The following is a 26,409-nucleotide window of genomic DNA, read 5'->3' as shown; positions in this document are numbered from 1 at the left end:
CACATGGCTTCACAGGGGTGATTAGAGGTGTATGGTCAGGTGGGTTTGCTAAAATATCTCAAAGGGTATTGGACTCTTCACTTATTCTGGGAGATCTCTTAATGGGTCTGAACCCTTTACACAACTGCTAAACATTGAATAAATTGCAAGAATGACTGACATCCCAAACAAAAGTGCAGCAGCAGTCTTTAACCGAATCTATAACGGTTTTACACAACTAGAGCAGATTCCCTATTTTGTTAATATAATTAGTAAAGACTGTAAATTAATTGTAGGTATAAAGTTATGTTTGGTTATTTGGATAATTTATTCATAGGTTTAGATATCTACTTGTGGCTACGCTTTTTTATTGAAAATTAATTAAGCAATCATTGGCATTTGCAAACACTATTGAATTCGTTGACCTGATGTTGGAAAGGTCTTTTGGTGCTCTTTCAGTACTGTGCAAAAGTATTACCCACACCACATTTCTGCATATTATATTACTTTGAATTAAATAATGTGGATGAAATTAAAGGCATGGGAACAAATGTTTTACTGCGAAAGGCTGCAAAGTATCTAAAGATACAATGTAACAATTGGTTGTTGTGACCTCATTTCCTCTCTTGTCTGTTCCAACCACTCAGCATTCAGCATCACCAGTATCACCGACCTGATCATCTGTCAAAATCTGCACCTGTTTCTCACTGCTTCATGCCTTAAGTTAGATGATTTTTTTTATGATTGAATGATTCACAGTTCACTGTGTGGCTTAACAAAGAACAACACGCCTCTGAAACTGCTCAGATACAGGGACTGGACTAAAAATGAGAGTCAAAAAGTTCTTCCGGAAGTCTTAAGAACTATTTCTCTAGACAACATTAAAAATACAAGAAAGTCTGGCTCTTTGAAAGCAAAATATCAAGAAATGAGGGGTGGTTTAAGACTTTAAGGAGGCTAGAAAAAAACATATAAAACATATCCAACATAACTCTCTGGGTTCACCAAAGTAGTCTCTCTCCTTTCATTCACAGTGACACTTGTCGATCATTGGCATTTGTAAAATGAGATATAGAGAAACATGCTGTATAATGGACCACCCGTCACTGGCTGTCATAGAATCCTGGTTATTTTATGTGCCATTTCATCCTAGGCTAAACCTAATAGAGAGAAAAACAATACATTTAAATATGTGATCAATTTACAGTAAGTAAGTATGGTCTCTTGAAAACTGAATGTCCTTATATGAGGATGTGACATTTTTATGTTATCATAAGAGGATATAGACAATGGAAATAGTCACGTCCTCATATAAGGAGTGTTATATTAGATATTATTCTTTCACCAAACTGCTTGAATCAATAAAGTTATAGCTATAGCCATCAGGTACTACCAAAGAGAAACAGGAAGATAGAAATTACACCGGGTTGAATCTGCGTCTCAGGAGGTTATGACTGATAAGTATATCCATAAATCATACATCATTATAAAAGTGTAAGGGAAAAAGTTTCACCGCCCAAATATTTTAAACCGTTACATGACTCAGTCAACTTAATGGATTTATGGATTTATACTTGCTATGCACAGGTCTGTAGGGCAAAATGACGGAATGTTTATCTATTTTTACTGTTGATAGCCAGAGAACATTTTAACATTTTTGAACTCAGACAGACCAGTTTTCTCTTTTTATTTCCCAAACCGTGGTTGAAGTAAATGGATATAAGAGTCTACCCATAAGTTAATTAGTTGTTTTGTGTTCCTGTAGTGTTTGTATGTAATTGAATTCCTTATAGAACATTAAGAAAGCTTGCTCATGGGAAATTCCAGGAGAAGAGTCTATGAATAATGTTAAGAACCACCTTTGTCGAACTTTACCTTAAGCAAAGTGGGGCAAAATGGCATTAAAAGATTAAAACCATGTTACTCAAAAACTGTTTATATAAAATAAGTGTATTTTCATCTAATACTTTTTAATAAAGCCTTTCTTAAATTAAACATTTGAACTTTTGTATTTCACATCAGTGACTAATGAAACATTGATTTTAAGTTTTAAGATGGCTATTATGCCTTTACCTTCTTTTAGTACAAAAAATCATAAAGGATATCTTTCTCATGTATAGAATCAAAAAGCTATATTCTTTAATAATAAATGTCATGTTACTGTAACAAATGTCAGATGTAATAAATAAAAGTGATAAATCATTCATTATCTTTAGGGTTTGTTTAAATTTATCTAGCGGAGAATTTAGCCCTCATCTGTGTTCTTTCACTTGTAGACTGTAACTCTATGATGTGCAATAACATGCCAAAATCATTTATCATTACTCTATAATCTTCCTGAGTCTTTTGAAACACAAGAGAGTTGGGGAAGATAATATCTATAGGTTCTCATACACCACACAAGCTCATCTGTCAAATTGACAGCAAGGGAAGTTAAAGAAGTACTGTTTTAGTTATAAAACACTACACAAGTCTTTGCTCATTTCTCAAGTCGGTATTGTGAATTATAGAAAACCTGTCATAACCTTCACTTTCTGTCATCTTTAAAAAATGCTACATGTTCAAATTTCCTGCACATTATCACTGTACTGGACTCAGACCCACTTTAATCTGCAAGAGCATATAAGACTTAAAGAGGGGTAATTTTAAACAACTCTCATTCTGTATATGGACTTATAACTTTTCATAGAAAACATACACAGCAAAGCTGTAATTATATTATGACAGAGGCGAGCTCTGGGATAGTGGTGAAGATAAATGTGGCAATAAGAATGTGATTATTTAGGCAGGAAGATGAGATTGAACCCAGCGATGAAAGGGTTTTAAACATTTGAAACAAATCCTATTTCCTATTCAACCTAATCAAAACCTTTAGAACTGAACCAGTTCTACAAATTGCTATTAAGGATGATTTAAAAAGGGGAGGAGAAGGAAAATATAAGTTGATATAATGTATACTGTAGCTTTAAAAATGAAACCATAGTAACATCTAACCTTTAGGCTGTATGACATTCAAAGCCACTAGAACAGCCTATCTTCACGAAACAGTAGATGGATGACACATTCTTTTTACACATTATTTATAAAGCGTTTACTAATTATGTGGTGATTTATTAGCCATTATCTCTTATTGATCACCTCTTACATTTTCATATTTCTTACTGACAATAGTCTTGACTGCAAATTATATGAGGGGCGTTGAAGTCAAACCAGGACTGACGATGACATTTCTTATAAATGCAGACATTGACATTTATAGAAGACTTTAAGCACAATGTGACGAGACTCTTAGCCAAAGTAATTCGGTTGAATGGAGCAAATGATTTTAAGAAGGGTGTTCGTCCGTGAATGATGATCCCAGGCAACGTGCCCCGGAGTGCATGCAGTCTTTCCCTTGAACGTGCAGTTCAGCTTGTTCAGCTTTTATTCGTCACATATACATTACTGCACAGTGTAATAAATTGCTTTCTATTAGTAGACTGGGGTCAGAGCGCAGGATCAGCCTGTTATACGGCTCTCCTGGAGCAGACAGGGTTAAGGGCCTTGCTCAAGGGCCCAACAGCAGCAATCTGGTTAAATAATTGTTCTTTAATTAATATAAAGTGGCACTTTTAGTCAAATTGCTGTGATACTGACATGATTGATATGATGCTAATACTTTAGTACTTGCTTTTTTTTTATAGCAGGCAGCGCACACACTCATATATTATTCAACTTATGCATTGCATTACATGCTTGATAACTCTCAATAATTGCAGAATATTAGGAATGTACAGTAACCCTTTTTTGTACTGTTGGTATTTAGGCAAAGCACATTATAGGTCTACGTTATAATTATAAAGTTAGTCTTCTCACTAATATCATTCTAATTTAAGCCTTCCATACTCATAAACTTCCATTACTAAGTTTCTTTTCCACCTGATTAGGGAAGTTTGTGGCCTACTCAGTTCTGTTTAGCATCAAATGATCAAGTGTTATGCAATCTTTTAAATTTTTAAAGGCATTACTTTAAGAGATTCGGAATTACAAAAATTATGCCATTCACTTTTATAGCCTTGCATGTTGCATTCAGAAATCATCCAGTTTTGGAGTCAAATTTCTGTAATTAAAAACCAGAAGTCACATTCTTATAATAAACTTAGCAGGAAGCTTAAAAGTAAGACCTATAATTTGGATTTGAAATTAAACAGCATACATAATAACCCTGTGCTTATCCCTGCATCTCTGACAGCAGAGGCCAAGAGAGAACTGAATGGACTCACCATGAAAAATAAATCTGCTGCTTTTTTTTTTTCACTAGCACTTTGATAGCAGCCAGGCTAGTGAGACGACGTCGGGTCTTTAAAGTCTCTCAGTCCTGATTGGGACCAAGCCATGTTCACATGGATCACTGAGTGTGGGTTATGCAACAGCACTGATTGAGATTTGCACACACATACTCTTACTTTTTGTTCAGGAATTCCCAGCATTCCGTGCTGCATTCTTCAGTCTTGTTGACACTCTTATTTCATGCCTCTGTTACATTCTATTGATTTCTCACAGAACTGGGGATTACATGTCACTTTGCATTATTGGATTCTTAAGCTCAGGTGCTGTGGTAGATTTAGTATAATATACATTATGGGAGAACGTGAAAATGTATTGATACATGCAAATATGGCGGATTAAACAGAAAAAGTAAGATTTTTTTTTTAACCTAGGGGATAATGACTTTGTTTGAATAATGCATATAAGTAAAAATTTATCCAGTTTCTGGAAGTTAGTGGTTCATATGCATACGGGGTGATGTATATGACAAAAAAACCCGGTTTACATAATGTTCCAACAACTTTGCCTTGTTACAATCACTATACTGTGAGTCCCCGACTTATGATTGAGTTCTATTCCGGAAGCACATTCGTAAGTCGGATTTGTTCTTACGTTCAACAAAGTAAGTCGTATATACTTTTAATACGAATATACAATGTAAAGTGTACCAATCTGAGCTGTGCAAATATATTTACAAGTTAAATTAAACATTTTAGAGCATGACCTTTGTCTATCAATTTAACCAAACAATTGCTCAGCTGTACCAAGACTGTGGTGACCCAGAGTAATTAAGGATGCCGCAGATTGTTGATGCTTGTAAATCTGGTCTTAAAACCATATTTAAGACCACTTTTAATTGGAATAATTTAGGATTTGTTTCAAATATAAAGTGCATTGTAAATAAAATGTATTATTATTATTAACATGATAGAAATAAATAAAACACAGCATGATGTGATGTTATAGGGCAGTGGTCCCACCTCTGATCCTTACTGTTTTCTCTGTTTCCAGTACACCTGATTAATACTAATTAGATAATGAACTAAATAGCTAATTAACCGCCTTTACTAAATAAAAGTGAATGTGATGGTGCAGGACTAAAATGTACATTGCATGGGTTTTCCAGGACCAGTGTTGGGAACCAGAGCTATATGGCAATAATCAATAAGTGTTATGCTACAGTATATGGGTCAACATAAAGCAGTATCACTGGTACCAACGCAAAGTTCATATTTTCCTATAATAACACATCCTACGGTGTTTTAACCTTATACCAGAGCAAATTTCCATTATAGATCTTTAATTCATTACTTATTATGTCACATACTACTTTTTCAGTGTTACATTTATTGTTGTGATACAGTACATGGTAATGTGAGATAAGATTGTCATAACTTACATTTTAGCGGATTTTTTCTGCACCAGTTTATCTGAACTTACTATGTTACTGAGAAACCAGAAAACACAAAGTAGACTTTTTCCGTGGATAATACAGATACATTAAATAAACATCATTGTGGATAAAAGACATTGTCAATGAAAGAAGTCGTTTTTTACTTATTTAAAGTTTTAGAGTTTAATAGTTTAGTTAAAAAAGAGCATTTATTATATACTAGAAATAGGTTTAATTCTTATATTTGGTTTATTATTTTATTAATATAAAATTGGTTTATTTATTCTATTAATATAAAATGCTAGATAAATTTAAAATAAAATATATTTCCACTTGCTGAGATGTTATATTTTGTGAGATTTGTGAGACTTAAAAGTTAAAAGTAAAAAGAAAAGAAACTGTGTCTGTGAAATTGAAATGTTAAAATACAGTATAAATGGCTGTTTCATTATTTTTTAACTATAACTAGACATAATTAACTAACCTAAACTCATAAGAAATATGCTATTAGTATTTTAAAGGTACAGGTGCAGGATTTTGCTTATTCTAATGCGATATCGATGGGTAACTGAACACATGCACAGTCATGGTGTTGTTGTATAACTAGCATTCTAAGCCATGTCTTGAAAGACTTGCAGTAGGAAGTCTATATATGTAGGAAGAATTACATGAAAAATGCCAAAAGGTCTCTTATTTGGATTGTCAAAAGAGTGAGTCATATTGTAATACTTCGGTTTTGTGGAATCGTAATCATAGAACCAGACAAATCACACTGTATAGCAAGTACTTCCTTCTGTACGCAACTGCCCTTCATTAAAAGCTATTTTGTAATCAAATACTACCAGTCATAGTAATTGTTTCTATAACGACACATTAATTAATTTCTTCTGAATTTTGTTTTCATTACTATTCCTACCTTCTTTTTGAGTCCAAGAAATTGTTTTACAGCTCGCTAGTTCACCATTTATAACACCTATTATACGAGAGGCTTTTCAAGTTCAGTTTATACTTGTAAAACTCCCAGGGACTGAGCAAAAATACTGTAGCACAAGATACACATGATGTTGCTTCCTTTTCTCTTTCAGTCATTTCTATAACCAAAATAATAATAATAATAATAATAATAATAATAATAATAATATGCTAATTTTGAGAGTTCTACATTTTTGCAATGTAATTCCCATATTCCAACAGTGGGAAAAATTTAAACATTTTAAAATTGTGACATATCCGAAAGCCTAGGGAAGTCTAAAGCCTCCTTGTTAACACACATTGGCAAGGCTTTAATAAGCACAAATATACTATATTTAATTTTTTTCTTTTTTTTTCTTTTCTTTTTCTTTTTTTTTGTCATTGTCCTATTATGTGCCACTTGGGTTTTAAAGAATTAATTTTAGACTCACTCTTCTGACATGCAATATGTACGTCCTACAGTGTGTTTAAAGGTGCATCAACGGTAGAAAAAGAGGTTTAGTTTAAAAAATACGATAAATAAAAAACCTCTGGTGATTATAACAGCTCTAGTCAATATGTTTCTGAAACATTAGCATCTTGTTGGGAAGATTAATGTCCAAATCCTTTAATGAGTATTTTTACATGTAATACATTTCCCATGGCCGAGTTCCTGATGCCATTACGACCCGATCATGCTGTGGTGTATTTTTTAAGGAAAGTCGAGCTGTGCTTCTTTTATCTGTATTTCGAGCACCCACATTCCGTTTATATTTCAGTGCACATCTTTTGTGCCTTGTTCGAGCATGTGTTCTCTTATACTCAAAAGTATTTCTGCACTTTATATTTATCTGTGTTTTTATTTGTGTTTTTTAATTTTTATTTAGATACACTTTATTTAGAGCAATAGTTTTTACTGCATGCAAAAAAGAATAAATTGCTTCTTAAAACATTATTTAAAAACATTATGTATGTGTGTGTGTGTGTGTGTGTGTGCTTCTTAGGCTGCCGAACAGAGTGGGACGAGATCCGTTGCTGGTACAGAGCTGAAGTTGGGGAAGTGGTTAATGTCTCCTGCTCTGAAGTTTCCCAGCTCTTTGCCAACAACAATGGTAATCACTCAATTGATTCTTTATCTCTGCTTATACGGTACCACAAAGAATGGAATTCTCCAATCTGATTGGTCAGGAGGTTTAGATTATTTCATTATAACAGCCGCTCTGACAGTAGTCAGCTGCATGGCTTATATTATTGCGTTATTCTAGTATAAGTTGTTGTTTCTACAGTAACAAGTTACACAGCGACTTGTAGCGCAGACGGCCCACATAAACAGATTTAAATGTGTAATTGTTGATGTAGTCAGTAAAAATACTGTATGATATGCCATCTATTAACTGTAAATAGAAGAAAGGTTTTGTCTGTGCATTGGTCAGAACTCGCTCTTTTAATGTCTTTTTTTACGTTTAAAAACAAGTCTCTGAAAAAATTCTGTCTGTATGTCTGTTTGTCTGTCCAGCTAAATTTTGACAGACAGGCAGACATGTGCGTGGGCTTCTACCTGAAATAATAATATCACTGATTACATTAAAGCTGATCAGCTTATTTTCAGCTTTAATATTTTAACTATTTCTGCAACCTCTTTACCCGATAATGACGCGTGCTAATGCTAGTTCCTTAATAAATAGTATTAGTATTAACAATTTGTTTGTGTTACAGTATATAAGAAGAGGGTATATACTGTAACTTAACTTGAATCAAGCCATGATTGACCATTTTCCTAGAACACACAACTTTTGTGCTTGATTCCCTACTTATTCCATGCATTTCCAGCTTAGTATTATTTAGCTTATATAGATTACACAATGCATGATGCAATACTTATCTGCTCTTTATTGCGTATATTGTAGCCTATTTTATCTAGACTCTTGTACATTGCTTTGAGTGTATTTGTCAAACACTACAGCTAGTTTAAACAGCTGTCAAATATCACTGCCATCTTCAGAATAGCCCCGGATAAAATGATCCTGTGCAGTTGGCTTTGTGTGCAGCGCCATGTCCTTACAGTCAGTTAGCTCAAGAAACCAGGGAACTTTTACTGCCTTGCCCTATATACACAAAGTGCTGCATGGCTATAAACGTGCCAAGCGCAGGACACAGCTCTCGAGTGTTCTGTAAACATTTAAACAGTGTTTATTCAGATACACATCCTGGGAAAAAAGGAAAACAGCGCTAGTAATTATAGGACTTCTTTAATACGCTTGAATACACAAAGCAACGTGGTTAAACTGTGCAAAAAATTTATTTATATATTTGTTGAAAACATAAGTGTACACTCTTAAGTGAAGCCATATACAGTACTATACTGAAACTTCTGCACTTTCTTTTTTAAAATCATTTAAATGTATTAATGAGTCAGAGAGAAAGAGCATGCTCCTTAAACATTAGAGTTTTAAACAATGTCTGAAATTAATACAATATATCAAAATGCTACATAAATGTCTTCTAAAATGAAATATTTGGTATCAGAGAGTTATGGCATCAATGCAGTATTTTGGAGTGATTTTTAAGTGTAAGATTAAGTGAACATAAAATGTATTTTTACAGATTTAAAAAGGTGATAGCCAAAATATAGATAGATAGATAGATAGATAGATAGATAGATAGATAGATAGATAGATAGATAGATAGATAGTCTTGTGCAAAACAAATGTTACAAACCAATAATATTAAAATGTGAAAGCTGTCAAAAAAATCGCAGAAAAACTTAAGACAAGTCAAAAGGGCAAATGCCACCGATAAATACAGTAACTAACTAACTAAATAAACAAATAAATAAATAAATAAATCACTCCATGGTTAGAAAGCGTTTCCATTTCCCCCGACCAAAACGACGCTGTATAAATGAGATGAATGTTGTAATATTCCTCTCTGCAGTGAAAACTGTTCCATGCCAAGAAAATAATAAAATAATGAAAAATCAAAGGGGTCATGAAAGAAGGCAGAGCACTCGGAGCCAGAGGAGGTTAGTGCTGTTGCGTTGCTTGTTAGCATTGTGAGTCAGTGCTAGTAAACACTTCTTCGTTCCCATCGGACCTCACCTTGGGCCTCTTACCACACAAGGCAAGCGCATGCATTCAGCCAGCTTTCCCCCTACGTTAGCTTCAGGGTGAAAGACCTGAGTGATACATGCTATGCTATGCTATGCTAATTCTAGTAACAAGAGGCAAGAACAAAAACTCCCATTGGCAAGCTAACACCAAACCACCCACTTAGCAGGACTTACATTGTTGTAGAACTGAAAATGACAGATGTGAATGGTATAGTAGATATGAACTGCATTACACAAAGACAAAGTGAATGCACATTCAGAAATTACTGTACTGATGATGAATTGTACATTGAACGTAACTTCTGTAACCCTTCTAATGAAAAAGGTTGTGTGTGGAACTAAAATTATACTTCTTGCACTGTTCCAATTTGTGACTCATGACAAAAACACAATAATTTAGTTTTATTTTTATTAACACTTAACTAACATATAATTCATTATATATATATGTGACTCAGAAAGAACGAGTCTTCTCAGGGAATGTTTTGTTCAGTCACCCATGTGGAATATCATAGATTCTGTACAGGAATTAGTTCATCTGTTTCAAGTCTTTGAGTCAAGGCAAGTTTGAGTTGGAAAGAAAATAAATGTTTTTATCACTCAAGTCCTTTTTCTGTTTTTGTCTATCACTAAACATTCTATATAATAAAATAATCCAAGCCTACAACTACAAAGTACTTATAGTTTGTTAATTTTTACTCAAATTTTGCGTTTGCTGGTGTAATAATTGTTTTACCTTGGCAGAGGTGAGGTGTGCTAATTGTAGATTAAAGACGCAGGTACATAATGAATTAATCTTTTTTTTTATAACATTATATTTTTATCTTGTCTGTTGTTTGATCTACATTTGTGTAAGTAGTCGATATTAGGGAAGTAACATGTAACGTTTTAAATACATTTGGTATAAATAAACAAAATGAATGAAATGACTCGAAAAAAGATTTGTTCAATTTGCTGAACGAGACTCAAAGATCTGAGTCGGTAAAATGATCCGAACTTCCCATCACGTAATTCACACTGCCACAACACATATACAGACTGATATATATTTTTTGTAAGACGTCTATTTAAAATCATTCAATAATATTTGAACACCATTGTGACTCAAAGAATCAATGCACACATCATCCTCTTATAATTTGTAATAAGTTTTGTATCTTTTGCAAAAGCTTGTTTTTTTCAAAACTGTCAGATGAATTTTTCATGTTTTGAACTATCAATAATGTTTGGAATACAGTGTACTGGACAGGTTGCATTGTGGACTGCACCAGGTTTACATAAGGTTATAAGTGTGTTTGTGTGGGTCGGAGGTTGTCAGTGTTCTGCTTTATCTATTGACGGCTAGATAACACATCAAGATGTCAGGCATCCTACTGCTGCAACGTCCTGTCCACCCACAGCATCCAGTTTATTTCCTAATCAGATTGAGCGCAGCTGCTTCTCGATAATGTTCACCACATTTATTAGCAGTTTTGTTTCCATTTCCTGTTGTTATGTACAGCGTTTTGAAAAAGCAATCATGTTCCAGGTCAAACTGACCAGATTCGTACACACGGAGTTTACAGCTTTTTTTAGTTAACCAGATACTTCAGGAAAAAATTTAGGTATGTTGAGGTTCCCGGGATAAACTCCGGATTCACTGCGACCCACACCAAGATTAGACAGTTACGGGGGATGAATGAAATATACCTGTAGTGTGTATATCTAATAGTCAATATCTAATATACTGTCTATCTAATAAATATTGCATACTGAATTCATTCAAATTTTAGTATTAATTAATATCGAACAAAATAAAAAATGGTCAGTTGACAATACGTCTTAGTTTTTTTTTTAAAGAATTTTACGCTTTTTCCTCTATGCCTAAAGCTCTGTAATAGTCACTCACTTTCTATACCACTTTATCCTGTATTCAGGGTTTCTGTAGCCTATCCCAGGAAACTTAGGCACGAGGCGAGGTACTCCCTGGACAGGATACCAGGAACACACACACTCATTTACACACTATAGGCAATTTGGGAACGAAAATTTGCATAATCTGCATGTATTTGGCCTGTGGGAGGAAACCGGAGGAAACCCACCACGCACAGGGAGAACATGCAAACTTCATGAACACAGAGAGGGGAATCGAACACGGACCCTGGAGGTGCAAGGTCATACTGCTATCCAGTACACCACTGTGCTGCAACTATGATAATCAGTAGATATAAAAAAATAAGTCCATAAGGAAAAAATATATGAACAGATGTAAGCTGCTGTGTGGGTGATTTTTGCAGTCATTGTTTAATCCATGAATAGACTGTATTTGTGATGTTAATTCAGCAAATTTACATTTTGTTGCACATCTAATGCAGGTGGTTCTAGTCTTGAGATCATTGAGTTCTGTGTTTACTTTAGGACAGAAAGATTCACTTTCCAACAATACTCAGTCTTCTTGACTCATCTAATAAAAAGATAGCTAAATAATAGTTATAACTATTGACTATTTCCCCTTTTTTTACTAAACTTTGAGCACGGGTTGTATTATGCAGCTGTGTGCAGGTGTGGCAGGCGAAGGTAGATGCAAGTGCAAATTATGATTTTATTTTTAAACAATACAGGGCCACATGGTGGCTTAGGGGTTAGCACTGTTGCCTTGCACCTCCAGGTTCCGGGTTTGGTTCCCAACTCAGGGTCTGTGTACATGGAGTTTACATGTTCTTTCCGTGCTTGGTGGGTTTTCTCTGTGTGTGTGTGTGTGTGTGTGTGTGTGTGTGTGTGTGTGTGTGTGCGTGTGTGTGTGTGTGTGTGTGTGTGTGTGTCTGTGTGTGCCCTTTGATGGAATAAGTCTTTTGGGATAGGCTCCAGGTCCGCCACGATTCTGTATACAGGATAAAGCGGTGTAGATGATGTGTGAGTAAGTGAGTTTGTTAAACAAAACAGTAATCTCATGGCAAAAACTACAGACTTTGAAGTAAGAAAAAGTGGTGCCTAAATAAGGCATACAGTAAGAAGACACGTGATCATGACTGAAACAGGTGAAAAGATGCAAAAACATTCAGTGCAAAATATAATTTCGTCTGGAATCTAGTTTACAAAACATATAGAATAATCCCCACTTTAGAAATTGCTGTAAACAGCAACATTCTTTTATGTTCAAAGCAGTGCGTTACTGGTTTTTTTTTTATTCCCAGTAAAGTCACATACAAAAAATTTAACAACATTTTACTGTAAATATTTCACAAAGAAAGAAAACAGGACTTTTTTGTGGATAATGTGTATTTTCATCCGTCTCCATCCTGTGAGATAAAAGGTGACTCCCGTTTTGCTTTGCTCATTATAGACAACATTTGCAATTATAAATAGCCATGCAAATAATTGTAATAATTGTGGATAATGAAAATGTAACTATTTTTATACTCCCCTTTAAGTTATAAACTACGTGCCAACTATGTCAACAGTCATTTCGATTGAGATGTTTCCTGATAAAAGGGTGAGTTTTATCAAACTTCGAAACATGTTTTTATGATATGCTATAAGCTGTTTTGCAAAAGTAAGGCTTTAAACACTGTTGCAATGGAATTACATCTTTGTAGTTTTCTAATACTAGCTTGCTACTGTATCTTTTCATCAATTCCTAAACCTGCAACATACAGTAGACAAAGAAATATTTTCGCTGCCATTGTGCTTTCAAAATTTGAATAAGCTTGTTCTATTTTGTACATACACTATAGAGATAAACATATTTGGCCAAATCTGCAATGACATTGTACACAAATACAAATGCAAATACTATCCACTTTTTCAGCGACAATAGCTTCCACTCTTCTTGCAAGGCTGTCATGTTAGAATAGAAAAGGACCTTCCCCAAACTGTTGCCTCAAATTTGGAAGCATAGCATTGTCCAAGATGTCTTGGTACACAGAAGAATTAAGATTGCCATCCACTGGGGATAAGGGACCTGATTGAAACACCTGAATTCTGTCATTAACAGGTTTGGCCTGTTAAATACTGTATATACAGTATAGTGTACCTATACTTTGAGTGTAGGTTTTTTTTACAAGTGGTCTGGCTTTTTTACAGTAATTATGTTGACTATATTTTGCATCTATCCATATCGTTAAAAAGTTTGGTGATAGAATATTTGTGGTTCTAAATACGTATAATTGTACTATGTAAGAAGAATTTGTGTTCAATAGGTTGGTGTGGGTGGTTTGTATTGTAATTTGCCCAGTACAGAAGGCAAATGGACATTTTATTGTGATGGAGTTGAGATTTTTCCATGCCCAAGGACTGTCTAGTATGACTTGTTAGCATGATGTTTAGTATGTGGACATCAAATGTAGTATTCCAGTAGCCTTTGTTTAGCACATGAGGATTAACAGCAAAATCCTTACTTAATTCTGCAACAGGAAATAAAAATAAAATAGCAGCTTTGAAATCACATCGTCACACAGTTTGTAGTGGTGCCTAGATCACTTGTGACCTATGTAGTGCCAAATCTGAAGTGTAAAGTTGACTCAATTTTATTCCCATCACAAAGTGCACATTAAAGAGGAACAAACAGTGGTGTGTAAATCATTTGCATTAATATTTACAATCTCTATTAAGAAAACAGTGGTAGTACTACATTTTCTGAACAATGTTTATATAGAGTATGGGTTTGCATGTGACAATTTGTAACACCTAAAAAACACCATACTAGCTACACCTACACAATGCTGTTCATACAAGAATATACCTTCTCATATTTATTATATTTATTATATGTGACTAGTTTCTTAAACACTAATGTGACTGTACACATTTGTTGTTAGGTATTTTTTGGGGGGGACAAATCCTGAAAAGGACAGCCAGGGAGGACGAGTCCTGTCGAAGCAGTCGGGGAAGTTCCTTGGGAAAAAAATCAGTCACTACCTGTATTTCATATGAGTGAACCCCATCATTTACTCCACCACACATACATGCTTTTAGTGTGTTAGTTGAATACTGAAATTTGGAATTTTATTATACATGGTAATTCTTATACTTATTGACTTGGCTTGTACCTGCCACTAATTTGGGCGTAGTTTTTGGTTATTTGTGTTTGCTGTTAGTCAGGTGTTTATCATTTCATGTGCAATAGATGTAGCGTGTTAGTCACAAAATGTTTTCAGGTGTCCAATTTCTGGTAATATTTTTACTTTTCAGGCCACTACATGAAGAAAAAATAATGATATCATTTAATTTCACCATTTTTATCATTATTGTAGCAGTCAATTCAGCTTGTATTCAGCTCACTATACAAAAACATGTATATTTGTATTAGGGTTTACAGTAACATGCTGCAAATATCCTTTGGAAGAAGTCAAATAAACATTAATTAACTGGTAATGCTTATAATAGCATTTTACTGTAAATGTAAAAAATAAGACCTTTATTCTGTATTTGCAAAAACAGTAAACATAAAAAAAACACTGTTAACTTAACAGTAACCTGCTGGCAACCATGTACACATGTTATCTGCATCGGACAGCTAAACTTTACAATCATTTGTCAAGTGCTTTCAAATGCTCAGTTCTAAAGAGGAAATTTTTCATTTTAGAACCAGACAGTTGGAGGAGATTTAATATAGACAGTTAGGTCATTTGATCACAAAATGGTTTTAATAAAAAGACACTGATGTTCAGAGTAAGTGGCCACTTCATATAAAAGTTTATGGCTGAATTCCATTTCATTTTATCTTATTTAAAAGATTTAGTACTCTTTAACTAAGATAGTAAAATGGTCGTAATTTGTCATTAATAAACATACAGTATATTTGCGCTGGCAGTTCAAAAGTTATCAGCATTACCTTTTTGGCACACTTTTTAAAATTTTGCACCTGGTTTATAGTAGTACAGTACATCAAGCAGAATACAAAATGTATGTGATGTGTAAAAGGCAAGTCCACATTCTGTATACTTTGATTTGCCAGTTATTAACAAAATTGCATCATAAAAAATGTATAGTAGAAATTACACTTATGTTTAATAATGAAAGTCAGGGCATGTCATGTAATAAGAACTTACATAAACCAAACAGCTATGATGCCATAAAAAAAAACACTTGTTAGTAATCAGAAACAAAGACTGCAATTTGCTGGGTACAGTAGCGTAAAGATTTGACTTTGAAGCAATGATTTAGGGTTGTTTCAATTGCTCAGGTCTAGGCTCAGCAATATTATTATTATGAGGTCGGCTGACTAATGTATTTGTGTCGAATGACCAGGTAATGTGCTAGAGAGAATTGTGATTTGACTCTTCTGTAATCAAAACAAAATGTCAGCCCAAAATAAATGCAATGAAATGAAATGATTTTGTGATGTTGCAAAAAGAGTTTGTGGTGTTGCGTAAGGCAGTCGAGACAGAATCATGGTGAATGAATGCTTTAAATATGAAAACTTGTCAGATAAAGATGGTAGGAAGAAGGGAAGGCAGTTTTACTGAATTAGGAATATTGGATTTATTGTAGGCCAGCTATTTGATGGGCGGTGTGAGTGAGTGTGGCCTCATATACTGTAGATATCATTATTATTTTATTTGTCCATACTGTGTGCAAAGTGTCATTTACTGGATATAAATTTCTTATTTATAAAACTGTTATATAAAAGTAATATTTCACTCACAATCATGCTGTTATACTGACACAGCTCTTATACTGTACCTTCTCCACGTTCCTGCTTGTGAGATACTGATTTACTATAATACAAAATCTTGGTAGCCCTAATGCATTTTACACTAGCCCAGTCCAGCATCAACTGCATGATATTCCACCATATTTTTTTCTGGGACAAAATGTGCCTTTTGCGACACATTATCATTAAATATTTTTAAACTAATCCAGTATTACAGGATACAAAAACAGTACAATAATGAAATCGGAATGTTATGTTAGCGGTTTCATTCTTTGGATGTGAATCTTTAACTTATTGTAACACGTTCAGTGCTGTCAAAACATGCATCATCTGAGCAAAAAGCAAGATCTCAGTGACTTTCCTTTCTGCTGCTCCATCATGCTCTTCTTCTTTTTCTTTTCTTTTGACCATTTGCCTTTCTTTGTATGTGTTGGTTCTGTCACAGTCGAATAAAACATTGCAATAGTATCACTCACTCTCTTTCTTCTTTGCTCTAATTCTGTCCCTTTGCACATTCACACTGAACCACATTTTATGATATTCAGGGTTATTTTATTCCAACTATCCTTTCTGCAGGTATTCAATTTTCAAATTATTATTGTGCATTGTGCATTGTGTGTCTTGAAACAAAAGAAGGACCGAGCAAGCCAAATCATTCAAATAATATTCCAATTACATTATGATTTTGAATTATTGTGGTTTTGTTATATTTTTTTTTTTCTATATGCAAATTATGCATTCTGTTTTTTATTTTCTGTTTCAGGTTACATATCACGGAACTGCACAGTAAACGGCTGGAGTGACCTTTACCCAACATATGAGAATGCTTGTATATTACCCACAGTAGAAGGAACAGAGGTAAAGAAAAAAATCCTCATCAATTTTTTTATGATCATGGTGAATAATGCCCATCAGAAGTAACATAGGAAAGGGTATTGCGCTTAAAAGGGATATATATATTATGTAAGGAAACACACTGGCAGTAGCAATCAAAAAGTGGAGAGGGAGTACTGCTAACATCACAAAGTTTTTTGATCATTTGGTTGATCTTTAACTATAATTCCTTGTTTCTACTTTCTTGTTTCTTCTTCATCAACTGAGAAAAGCATGAACATAAGTAGTCTCTTATTAAAAAGCACACAATTGTTACTTTGCTCTTACAGTAAGTCTACAGCTCAACCACACCCACAGCCACAAAGAGCTGCTACACCTGTACAATAATCAAATAAATTTATTCCTTTATGAACCATAACCATATGTCCAGCTCAGTGAAGTGGCATTTTTGAGAGATAAACAATGACAAGGTTCAACCCAAAACTCAAGACCCTGTTACGCAGGGCTCTTCCTACCTGCTACGCACTTGGGACTGGGATCCGGAGAACCGGAACGGAGGTGCTCATCGATTCGGGGGCTACGGGAAATTTTATTGACAGGAGGCTAGCTGCGGCACTGGGCATTCCAGGTAGCTTCCTCCCTTCCTCTATCCCGTTGTTCTCTCTGGCCGGCCAGCCAATTAAGTCACGGTACGTGACGCAGAGGATGGCCCCAGTCATACTACAGCTCAGACGTCATTCCGAGCAAATCTCGTTTCTGGTAGCCTTATTCCCCCTGAGTTCTGTGATCATTTAGGAAGCACTGGTAAGATATTAGGGCCAAAGACAAAGAAAGGAAGAAGGAAAAAGTAAAGAAATAAGATAGACAGATGAGTGCGCTTAAGAGATGGAGAGAGGCAAAGCCTCAGATCTGTCTCCCTAAACCGCAGGCAAGTGAGAGAGAGAAAGAGAGAGCGACACAAACAGTTCAGCATGCGCTCTTAGTTATAGTGCAAAGCACATATTAAGCAACACTCTCTCTCTCCAATAAATGCTCAGTAAGGGCGTAGGCCCTGAGAGGATATAATTTTGTTTTAGTTTCCAGAGCCCCATCCGTTCTTGTGACGTCGGAGCTCTTGTTATTTTGTGTTTCTGTTTTCTTTTATTACCTGTTAAGTTTCTAATTAATCATCCCATGCAATGTCTAAACAGAAAGGTCTTCCCGTGGGTGTCATAAGCACTTTCACAAACTCCTGTTTCATTCAGCCCCTCTGAAGCCCTGTGTTGGGGGTCTTACAAACATTAAAAGATTTCATGGTGCGGCTCTCCAATCCGCACCAAGTAAGTCACATTTTTAAGCAAAAGTTGATCTGTCATGAGAAGCCACCTGCAGCGCTTTTTTCTGTCCCATGATCAAGTGTAGCAGAACTACCGGGTTTACAAAATATGCAGTGACCGACAAAAATGTGTTCAGTGGATTTTTGAAAAATGTTCAAGCCAAGAAAAAATGACATTTACACTCTGTTACTGCCACTGCAGACTCTCCAGCAGGATTAACCAGTACTGTATGCATGGCATAACATCTGTGATATGTTCTTTAAAAAAAGTCAATCACTTTGAGATTTAAATGTTGTGTGAATCCAAGAACAAACACGTAACTAATTTTGTGGGATACTCTAGTGTAACCACAGTGGTAAAGTGAGTTTGTAGTGCGAACTTCTGTTTCACCCCCTGTGTGGAAAGCAGGGTAAGAAACTGTTGTGTTTGAGTTGTCTGGTCCACTTATTCCATTATTTTATGACATTAAGGGACCACTGAGGTACGTATGGTTGGTTGATGCACAATGTTTAACGGTGCATACCTGTACTATGATAGAGAGCTGTTATTATGTCCTGAAGGCAAACTGAAGCTGGTAGACGAGGTTTAAAGGGGTCATCCAGACACATTTTTCATTAAATGTTAATATGATCTTTAGGGTCCTAAAGAAAAGTTTGTAATATATTTAATTAAAAATTCTAAATGGTTGTGTAAAAAAAAAAACACTACTTTTAACTGGTAAAAACTAGCTCTCTTCTCAGCAACCTATTTCAGTGCATGTTCCTTTAAATGCTTATGATCTCTGCTGAGCCCGCCCCCCCCCCCAGTTCTGTGGGACAGTGCTTTGTGGGTAATGCAGTCCAAACTGAAAAACGCTGTAATATAGAGCCTGAGCCTGTTTTATTAAGTAGTTTTTGGTTTGATTTAAGCATGGAACCTACGCGGAAGTTTGTAATATCGCCTGACAACGCAGAAATTAAAAGAATGGACATGCATCGACTCGATTTGTCTTTCTCATCACTGCATGGGCATGAACAGCACGGGCTGTTACGCTGCCGCGAGCAACAACAACAAAAGCAGAGAAACTTACTGAGAGAGATACGGACGCGATGTGTTTACTGATGTGTTTACATGACTTCTTAATCTTCGACAGACATCGTTATAAACCATCTAACGTAACAAAGGTAAGCATAATATAGTGTTCCGACTACGTACACAATTTGCAACTAGACAATCACCTTAATGCATTGTTTATTATAAACGGGTGATTAGGAATTAAATAGAGACGGATGTACATGGAGAAGAAGCCATAACCATGTTCTATGAGAGTGTAAGTTAACTTACACTCCGCATTCATCGTGATTATTAGAAAAGGCGATCTGCAAAGAGTCATAGAAAAAGGAATTACACTCACCAAGCCTGGTGAAGATGAAGCAGGAACACGAAGTTAGTACAGATCCATTTTTCAGGAGCAGCTTCCTAGCAAAACCTGCTTTATATTGACCCGCGTTTATAAAGCAGTCTGGTGAAAAATGATTAGCGCAAACATGAACGCATTTAGGTAGATCGGCGGGGACGTTAGCTTCAAAAACTAAATTCAGCCACTGCGTCCTCAGCGGCTCAGATGTCGGTAGTGAATGACGACTGCTGTGTTCGCTCTTACACCCAACAACTGTACAACACACTCGCTTAGGCGGCATTTTGCTTAGGCGGCATTTTGCTCCAGCGGCGAAAAACAATGGCCGACAGCTTCTTCTCACTCGGGGCGGGTCTTTGCTAAAACACCAGTGTCAATAGTTATAAGAAACACCTTAGTGGTGCAGCTTGGACACATCCTCAGTGATGAACCCAGGGTCACAGGGTGTTTCGGGTCTTAGATCATCAGACACCCTCACCTGAGCGACCCAGCCGGGGATGATCAGACCCCGACTTGTGTCCAAGCAGCGGACTAAGCCATACGTCGCCCCTTTTTATCCACAGCCACCTAGAGGCTTTCTCCGCTGCCTCACAGATGTTTCTGGTGGCTTTTCTTTCTTGAGCACCTCTGATTCCAAGCAGCCTGAGTGATCGGTGCAGGCTCTGTCCTGGGAATCCTCTGCAGCCAACCTCAATTGGCTCACAGCGGGCCCTCCACCCTTTCCGCCTGCAGTCCTCCACCAGTTCCAGATACTTCGCCTTTTTCCGCTCAAAAGCTTCCTCAATCCGATCTTCCAAGGAGACTGTGAGTTCCATTAGCACCACTTGCTTTGTACTTTCTGATGTTAAAACCATGTCTGGCCTGAGTGTTGTGCTGGTAATGTGGTCTGGAAACTTCAGTTGCCTCCCCAGATCTACCTTCAGCTGCCAGTCCCCTGCTGTGGATAGCAGACCAGCTGAGACCTTTGGCTGTGACTGAGTCTTCTCCCCGGCCCTGACGAAAACAATATTTGGCCTTACTAGGGGCTGGTGCTTACTTTGCTGGATTCCAGCACCGATGATATCAGCTACTGCCTTCAGCACCTGGTCGTGGCGCCATCGGTACCTCCCCTCTCCCAGTGCTTTTGGGCAGCAGCTCAAGATGTGCTCCAGCGACCCTCTTGCCGGGCACAGAGGACAAGATGGTGCTTCCACTAGCCCCCAGCAATGCAGATTAGCTGGGCTCGGTAGGACGTCATACACTGACTGGATCAGAAACTTGAGTCTTGCTGGCTCTGACCTCCAAATTTCTGACCAGGTGATTTTCCTAGTCAGTGCATGCTCCCAATTGGTCCAAGCTCCCTGCTGACGCATAGCCACCATTTTACTACGCCGCTCCTCTTCCACCTCTGCTCGGACCTCGCCCTGAATCATTTGCCGTCTGACCCTCCCCAGCGCTCTGTCATAGCGCGGCATTTTATGACAGCCGAGTCCTGCTCGCCCAACCGCCACAGACCCTACTAGCACACCATGCCGCAACCTTGCCTCTGCCAGCTGGACTGCCTCCTGCGCCCTCCACTTCCTTCCAGTCCTGACCTCTATGCCTGCAGAGGAGACTCCGGTGTCGGATGAGTCTCTGTACAGTAACACCTCCCTAGCTCTTGTTACTTTGAATTCCTCTGTAAGGCCTGAGAACGGGAGCTGGAGCTTGTTGGTGTGCCCATACAGGGCAATGCAGCTCAGGCTCTTTGGCAGGCCCAGCCACCTACGCAGGAACTGGCTGATGTTTCTCTCCAGGGTCTCCACCGTTGTTATTGGGACCTGGTACATCAACAGTGGCCACAAAAGCCTTGGCAGAATGCCATGCTGATATATCCAGGCTTTAAATTTCCCGGGGAGGCCTGCCCTGTCCACTGCTGCAAGCCAGGTTTTCAGCTCTGCGTGCATAGCCTGGATTGCTGCTGTGTCTCTTAAAGTCGCATCGAAGAGCTTCCCCAAGCTCTTCACCGGCTTCTCCGTTAATGATGGTATCTGGAGCCCGTTCATGTGGAAGCGGAATTTGTCCTCAACTCTCCCCTTCCTCAACACAAGGGACCGGCATTTAGCTGGCTTGAATGACATTCTCGCCCAAGATGTTAACCTTTCCAGACCTTTAAGAAGCCAGCGGCACCCTGGCACTAATGTTGCTGTGACTGTTAAGTCATCCATAAAGGCTCTAATTGGCGGTTGTCGAGTGCCAGATCTGGAGAGAGGCCCTCTGCATTCCACTTCTGCCGCCTTGACAAGCATGGTCATCGCTAGAGCAAACAGCGTCACTGATATGGTACAACCAGTAATGATGCCTTTTTCTAGGCGGTGCCATGCTGATGTTATAGATCCAGATGTAAATCTCATACTAAACCTACTGTAATAGTCCTGTATGAGATCTGTGATCTTCTGCGGAACATGGTGCATCGTCAAGGCTTTGGTCACCAGCTTGTGAGGAATTGATCCGTAGGCATTTGCCAGATCCAACCATATGACTGACAAATCTCCTCGGTTCTCTCTGGCCTCTCGAATCAGCTGGGTGACCACTCCAGTGTGTTCAATGCAGCCTGGGAAGCCTGGAACCCCTCCCTTCTGCACGCTAGTGTCAATGTAGGAATTCCTCAGGAGGAAATCGGTCATGCGATTGGCAAGGATCTTAAAGAAGATCTTGCCCTCTACGCTAAGCAGTGAGATGGTACGGAACTGCGAGATGTCACTTGCGTTTTCCTCCTTCGGTATCCACACACCTTCGGCATACCTCCACTGCTTGGCTACCCTGCCTCTTCGCCATACTACCCTGATGATTCTCCACAGCCTCTTCAGAAGTCTTGGGCAGTGCTTGTATACTTTGTATGGCACGCCACTCGGCCCTGGTGCTGCACTGGTCCGTGCAGCCCTGACCATGTTCTTGACCTCTGCCAGCGTTGGCTCTTTGATGTTGAATTGGCTGGATGGTAGTGGTGGTGAAATTAGTTCTCTGCAGGGGCCCAGGTCTTCCTCCCTCTGCCGGTCGCTGTATGTTTCAGAGAGATGGCGATTGATGTCGTCTTCTAGGCACATGAGGGTCCCACTCTGCTTCTGCCCAAGCAGCTTCTCCGTAAACCCGAAAGGGTTAGCTATGAAGGCAGTGCGCTTGCGGGCCCTCTCTCTACCCTTCCTCCTGTGCCACTCAGCACGACGTAGGGAGATGAGCTTTTTCCTGAGGATGTCCCGGAGCTCAGTCAGGGCGGGCTTTTCTTCCTCGCTCGCCTTCTTAAAACGTTGTTTCAGGGACTTTAAGTCTCTCCTGAGTACAATGATCTTATTCTCTCGCCTGTTGGGTCTGGCTGTAGTCTTGGCCTTTGGCTGTTTGATACCAAACCGCTCAGCACCGATGTAGATGATGAAGGTGCACATCGTTTGGAGCTGCTGGTCCACACTCCCTTTTGATGATGCTTCCAAGGCGCCATCTACATCTTCATCGAACTGGCGCCACTCAAACTCCTTGTGTGCCGCTGGCCACAAGACCCTGCGATGTTCAGATGGATTGCTGGGTGAAGCACGCTGAGCTTGGAAGTTCTGAACACTGTGGGTTGACTCCGGGTCCTGCTCCTCCTCCGTCTCACCAGGGGCCTTGCTATGCACTGCCTCTGTGCGTTGTTCAGCTTGCTCCTTCCTCGTACAGCCCATCTTCGTCTGATGGATCTTCAGGCCTTTCAGGTTCTTGCAGCTTTTGCCACACATACAAGATACTCTCATCGTCGTTAATCCTTTGCTCATGTTCTGCACCAGAAGGTCCGTCCATGTGGGGTGCTCATCCTCCCCCCCTCTCGGGCACCCCTGGGGGTATATTTCATATAGTCAATCAACTATAGTAGGAGCAGCCTCTTTTGGTGTGGCGTCACATTGCAAGGCATTTGCGATTGGCCTGATTTCAGAAGGGACATGTTATTGTAATAAATGAAAAGACTCTCCTAACACACAGTTAAGTCCAAACAGCTTAGAAAAGTGCATGTAGGCCTGTATGACCCCTTTAAGATGATGAAAAATCAAATTGCTATAGTTTTTGCATAAATTGATGCAATTTGGAGTTATCTCATTTTGCTGTAAAACTGTTCCAATGTTTGTCTTTTGGTGGACTTTTAGGCTTACAATCAAGTGTAATATCAAAACTAATGGTCATATGAAAATGACACTGGTGCTGTCAGAATGTAGATTGAGCAAGTCTATCATTTATGTCAGGCAGTTACACAGAGTGAAACACTTCCTAGACTTTAAGCAGCATTTCAGCTCATATTTTCAGTTCAGTTTGTTGAAGCGTTTGTAACAAATCATTAGCTGTGAAATATTGTGGGTGTAATGAACCTGAACATAATGGATTATTAACTTGTTACTAACATGTTTCTGCACACACTGTCGACGCAGAGCACCCATTATACATCATCCAAAATTAGTAATTAAAAAACAAAAAAACTTATATCTAATATCAGGACCAGACATCCTGAGCAGACCATTTGTATATACAATATGTTTGGAAGGTTGGAAGCTGAAACAGTTCAATTTGTTGACACTGATTTCTACACTGATTCGTATTGTCCTTGCAGGTACTGTATGCTCAAGCTTTAACATTTATCCCAGATTATTGGTTTGACATGAAGTTTTTATTCATCTTTATAAGTTCTGATAGGACTAGGGACATTTCACAAGTGGTGATAGGGCATAACAACACTGAGACATTTAATTATATGTATCACTTTACAGTACGTCACAGGATTGCACAGTCAGTAAAAGTAGATTAGTACACCTTCACGATGCTCCTATATTAAAACATCCCGACCCAACCAGATCACTGAAAGAGTAATGTCACTGGCTAGATCCTTTTTTGCAGCTTACCCTTTTTGATGTTTGCTTACAACAATCCTAGGAAGATTTGACTTTTCTTATATACACCTGGCTCAAAGAATGCCACTGAAGACAAACAGCCCAGTCCTAAAACCATTTTGTAACCTTCAAAGCTTTCACATGGGACAAAGATAAAGAAATTGCAGACTCTTGGGGTAGCATGGAGCAGCAGCATGTCCACCTAATAGGACCTTTGTCTCACAGAGTTAAGAGGAAAATTAATCATGTGGGGACAGGACACACAGTTATACAGAAAGCCTATAAATTCCCCAAATTGAAGACTTGGTGGTCCAACATACACATTTGTCATGGGCCAGTGGTGTATGGCATCTTCGAACATTCCCCTTTCAACCAAGTCTTTCATGAAATGGATGACTAGACCTACTGTACAAAGACATTTTGTGTAACTGTGAGTGTGTCCTGACTACAAAGTTGTTGTATGTCATTTAAATGCCGGACACCAAGAGCGAAATGGAAACAAACTGACGGAACAAGATTAATCATAAAGATAAAGTTGTGCCAGCTGAGCTGTTGCCCCAACAGTCTTTTTCCTTTTCCGTTTCTTTTATTTTCCTTATCCAGGCTCTCTATTAGTAGGCCAGAAAATGCAATCAAATGCTAATGAAAGCTTAGAAACACTGCCTTGCATTAGAGCACTCATATAATAAGCTTCAACCACACAAATTCAAACACACACATGGACACACACACACAATTCTTTATGCATGAATGCACAGACACACAAAATAACAGGAAGATCAGGACTCACAGTGAACGTGGTCCTAATGCAAACAGACCACTTACTGTAGGCGGGAACACATTTAAGACTCTCATACGAAGAAGGTACAGTAGATTTAATTTGCACTTGTTAGGGGTTTTCCTTTTAGTAGCTTGGAATGGTAAAAAAAATACCATTTTTATTTCATTTATTAAGCAAAAATGTGTGCAAAGAAGAGTAAGATTTACCTTTGATGCAATAACAATTTTTTTTGACGTGAAAGAAATGCTGCTTTATCACTCTCATTTCTCTTTTTCAGACCTCATATTTTTCGACGTTCAGACAGGCATACACCGTAGGCTACGCTACCTCTCTCATTTCCCTCATATCAGCCATCTTTGTATTTACAGCATTCAGGTATTGTTATTCATACAAAACACTGTATTGTATTAATTCAACACTGAGGATTTTGCTGTGTACTTATCCTTTGAGAATACGATGTTATCATACTGTAGTTGTAATAAACTGTGAAACTGAGCCATTTTGTGTTTGAAAACAGGAAATTCCATTGTACAAGGAATTACATCCACATCAACCTTTTTTCCTCCTTCATCCTGAGAGCTAGCGCAGTCTTTATTAAAGATGGTGTCCTCTTTACCGATGAAACCCAGGACCACTGTTTCATGTCTACAGTAAGGCTCCCAACTCTGAACATAACAAAACTCTCACCACTGACCACTCCATGTGCTTACAATACTCGGTTTAATCTTTTAGCTCACTGCTAACTATTACTTACCCCAAACTGTTCTGTTTACAAAAAAAGCTTTCCAGTAGTCCTACAGCAATCAGTGTTTCATACTGTAGTCTCTGTTCATATCTTTCTTT

The 26,409-nt window shown here is 37.9% G+C and overlaps 1 protein-coding gene across 1 annotated transcript in view; it reads left to right on the top strand.

The window, feature by feature from the left end:
* ghrhrb (growth hormone releasing hormone receptor b) overlaps positions 1-26,409 on the top strand; it is a 59,814-nt gene that overhangs the window by 26,002 nt on the left and 7,403 nt on the right. Inside the window, exons 3-6 of the mRNA XM_053498897.1 lie at positions 7,636-7,743; positions 17,138-17,232; positions 25,844-25,941; positions 26,084-26,216. Coding sequence (XP_053354872.1) covers positions 7,636-7,743; positions 17,138-17,232; positions 25,844-25,941; positions 26,084-26,216 — 434 coding nt within the window. The remainder of the gene's footprint in view (positions 1-7,635; positions 7,744-17,137; positions 17,233-25,843; positions 25,942-26,083; positions 26,217-26,409) is intronic.

This window comes from Clarias gariepinus, chromosome 6 (assembly GCF_024256425.1).
Source record: "Clarias gariepinus isolate MV-2021 ecotype Netherlands chromosome 6, CGAR_prim_01v2, whole genome shotgun sequence".
In the NCBI taxonomy this organism is placed as follows: Eukaryota; Metazoa; Chordata; class Actinopteri; order Siluriformes; family Clariidae; genus Clarias; species Clarias gariepinus.
This window is presented reverse-complemented; position numbering and strand designations above follow the sequence as displayed.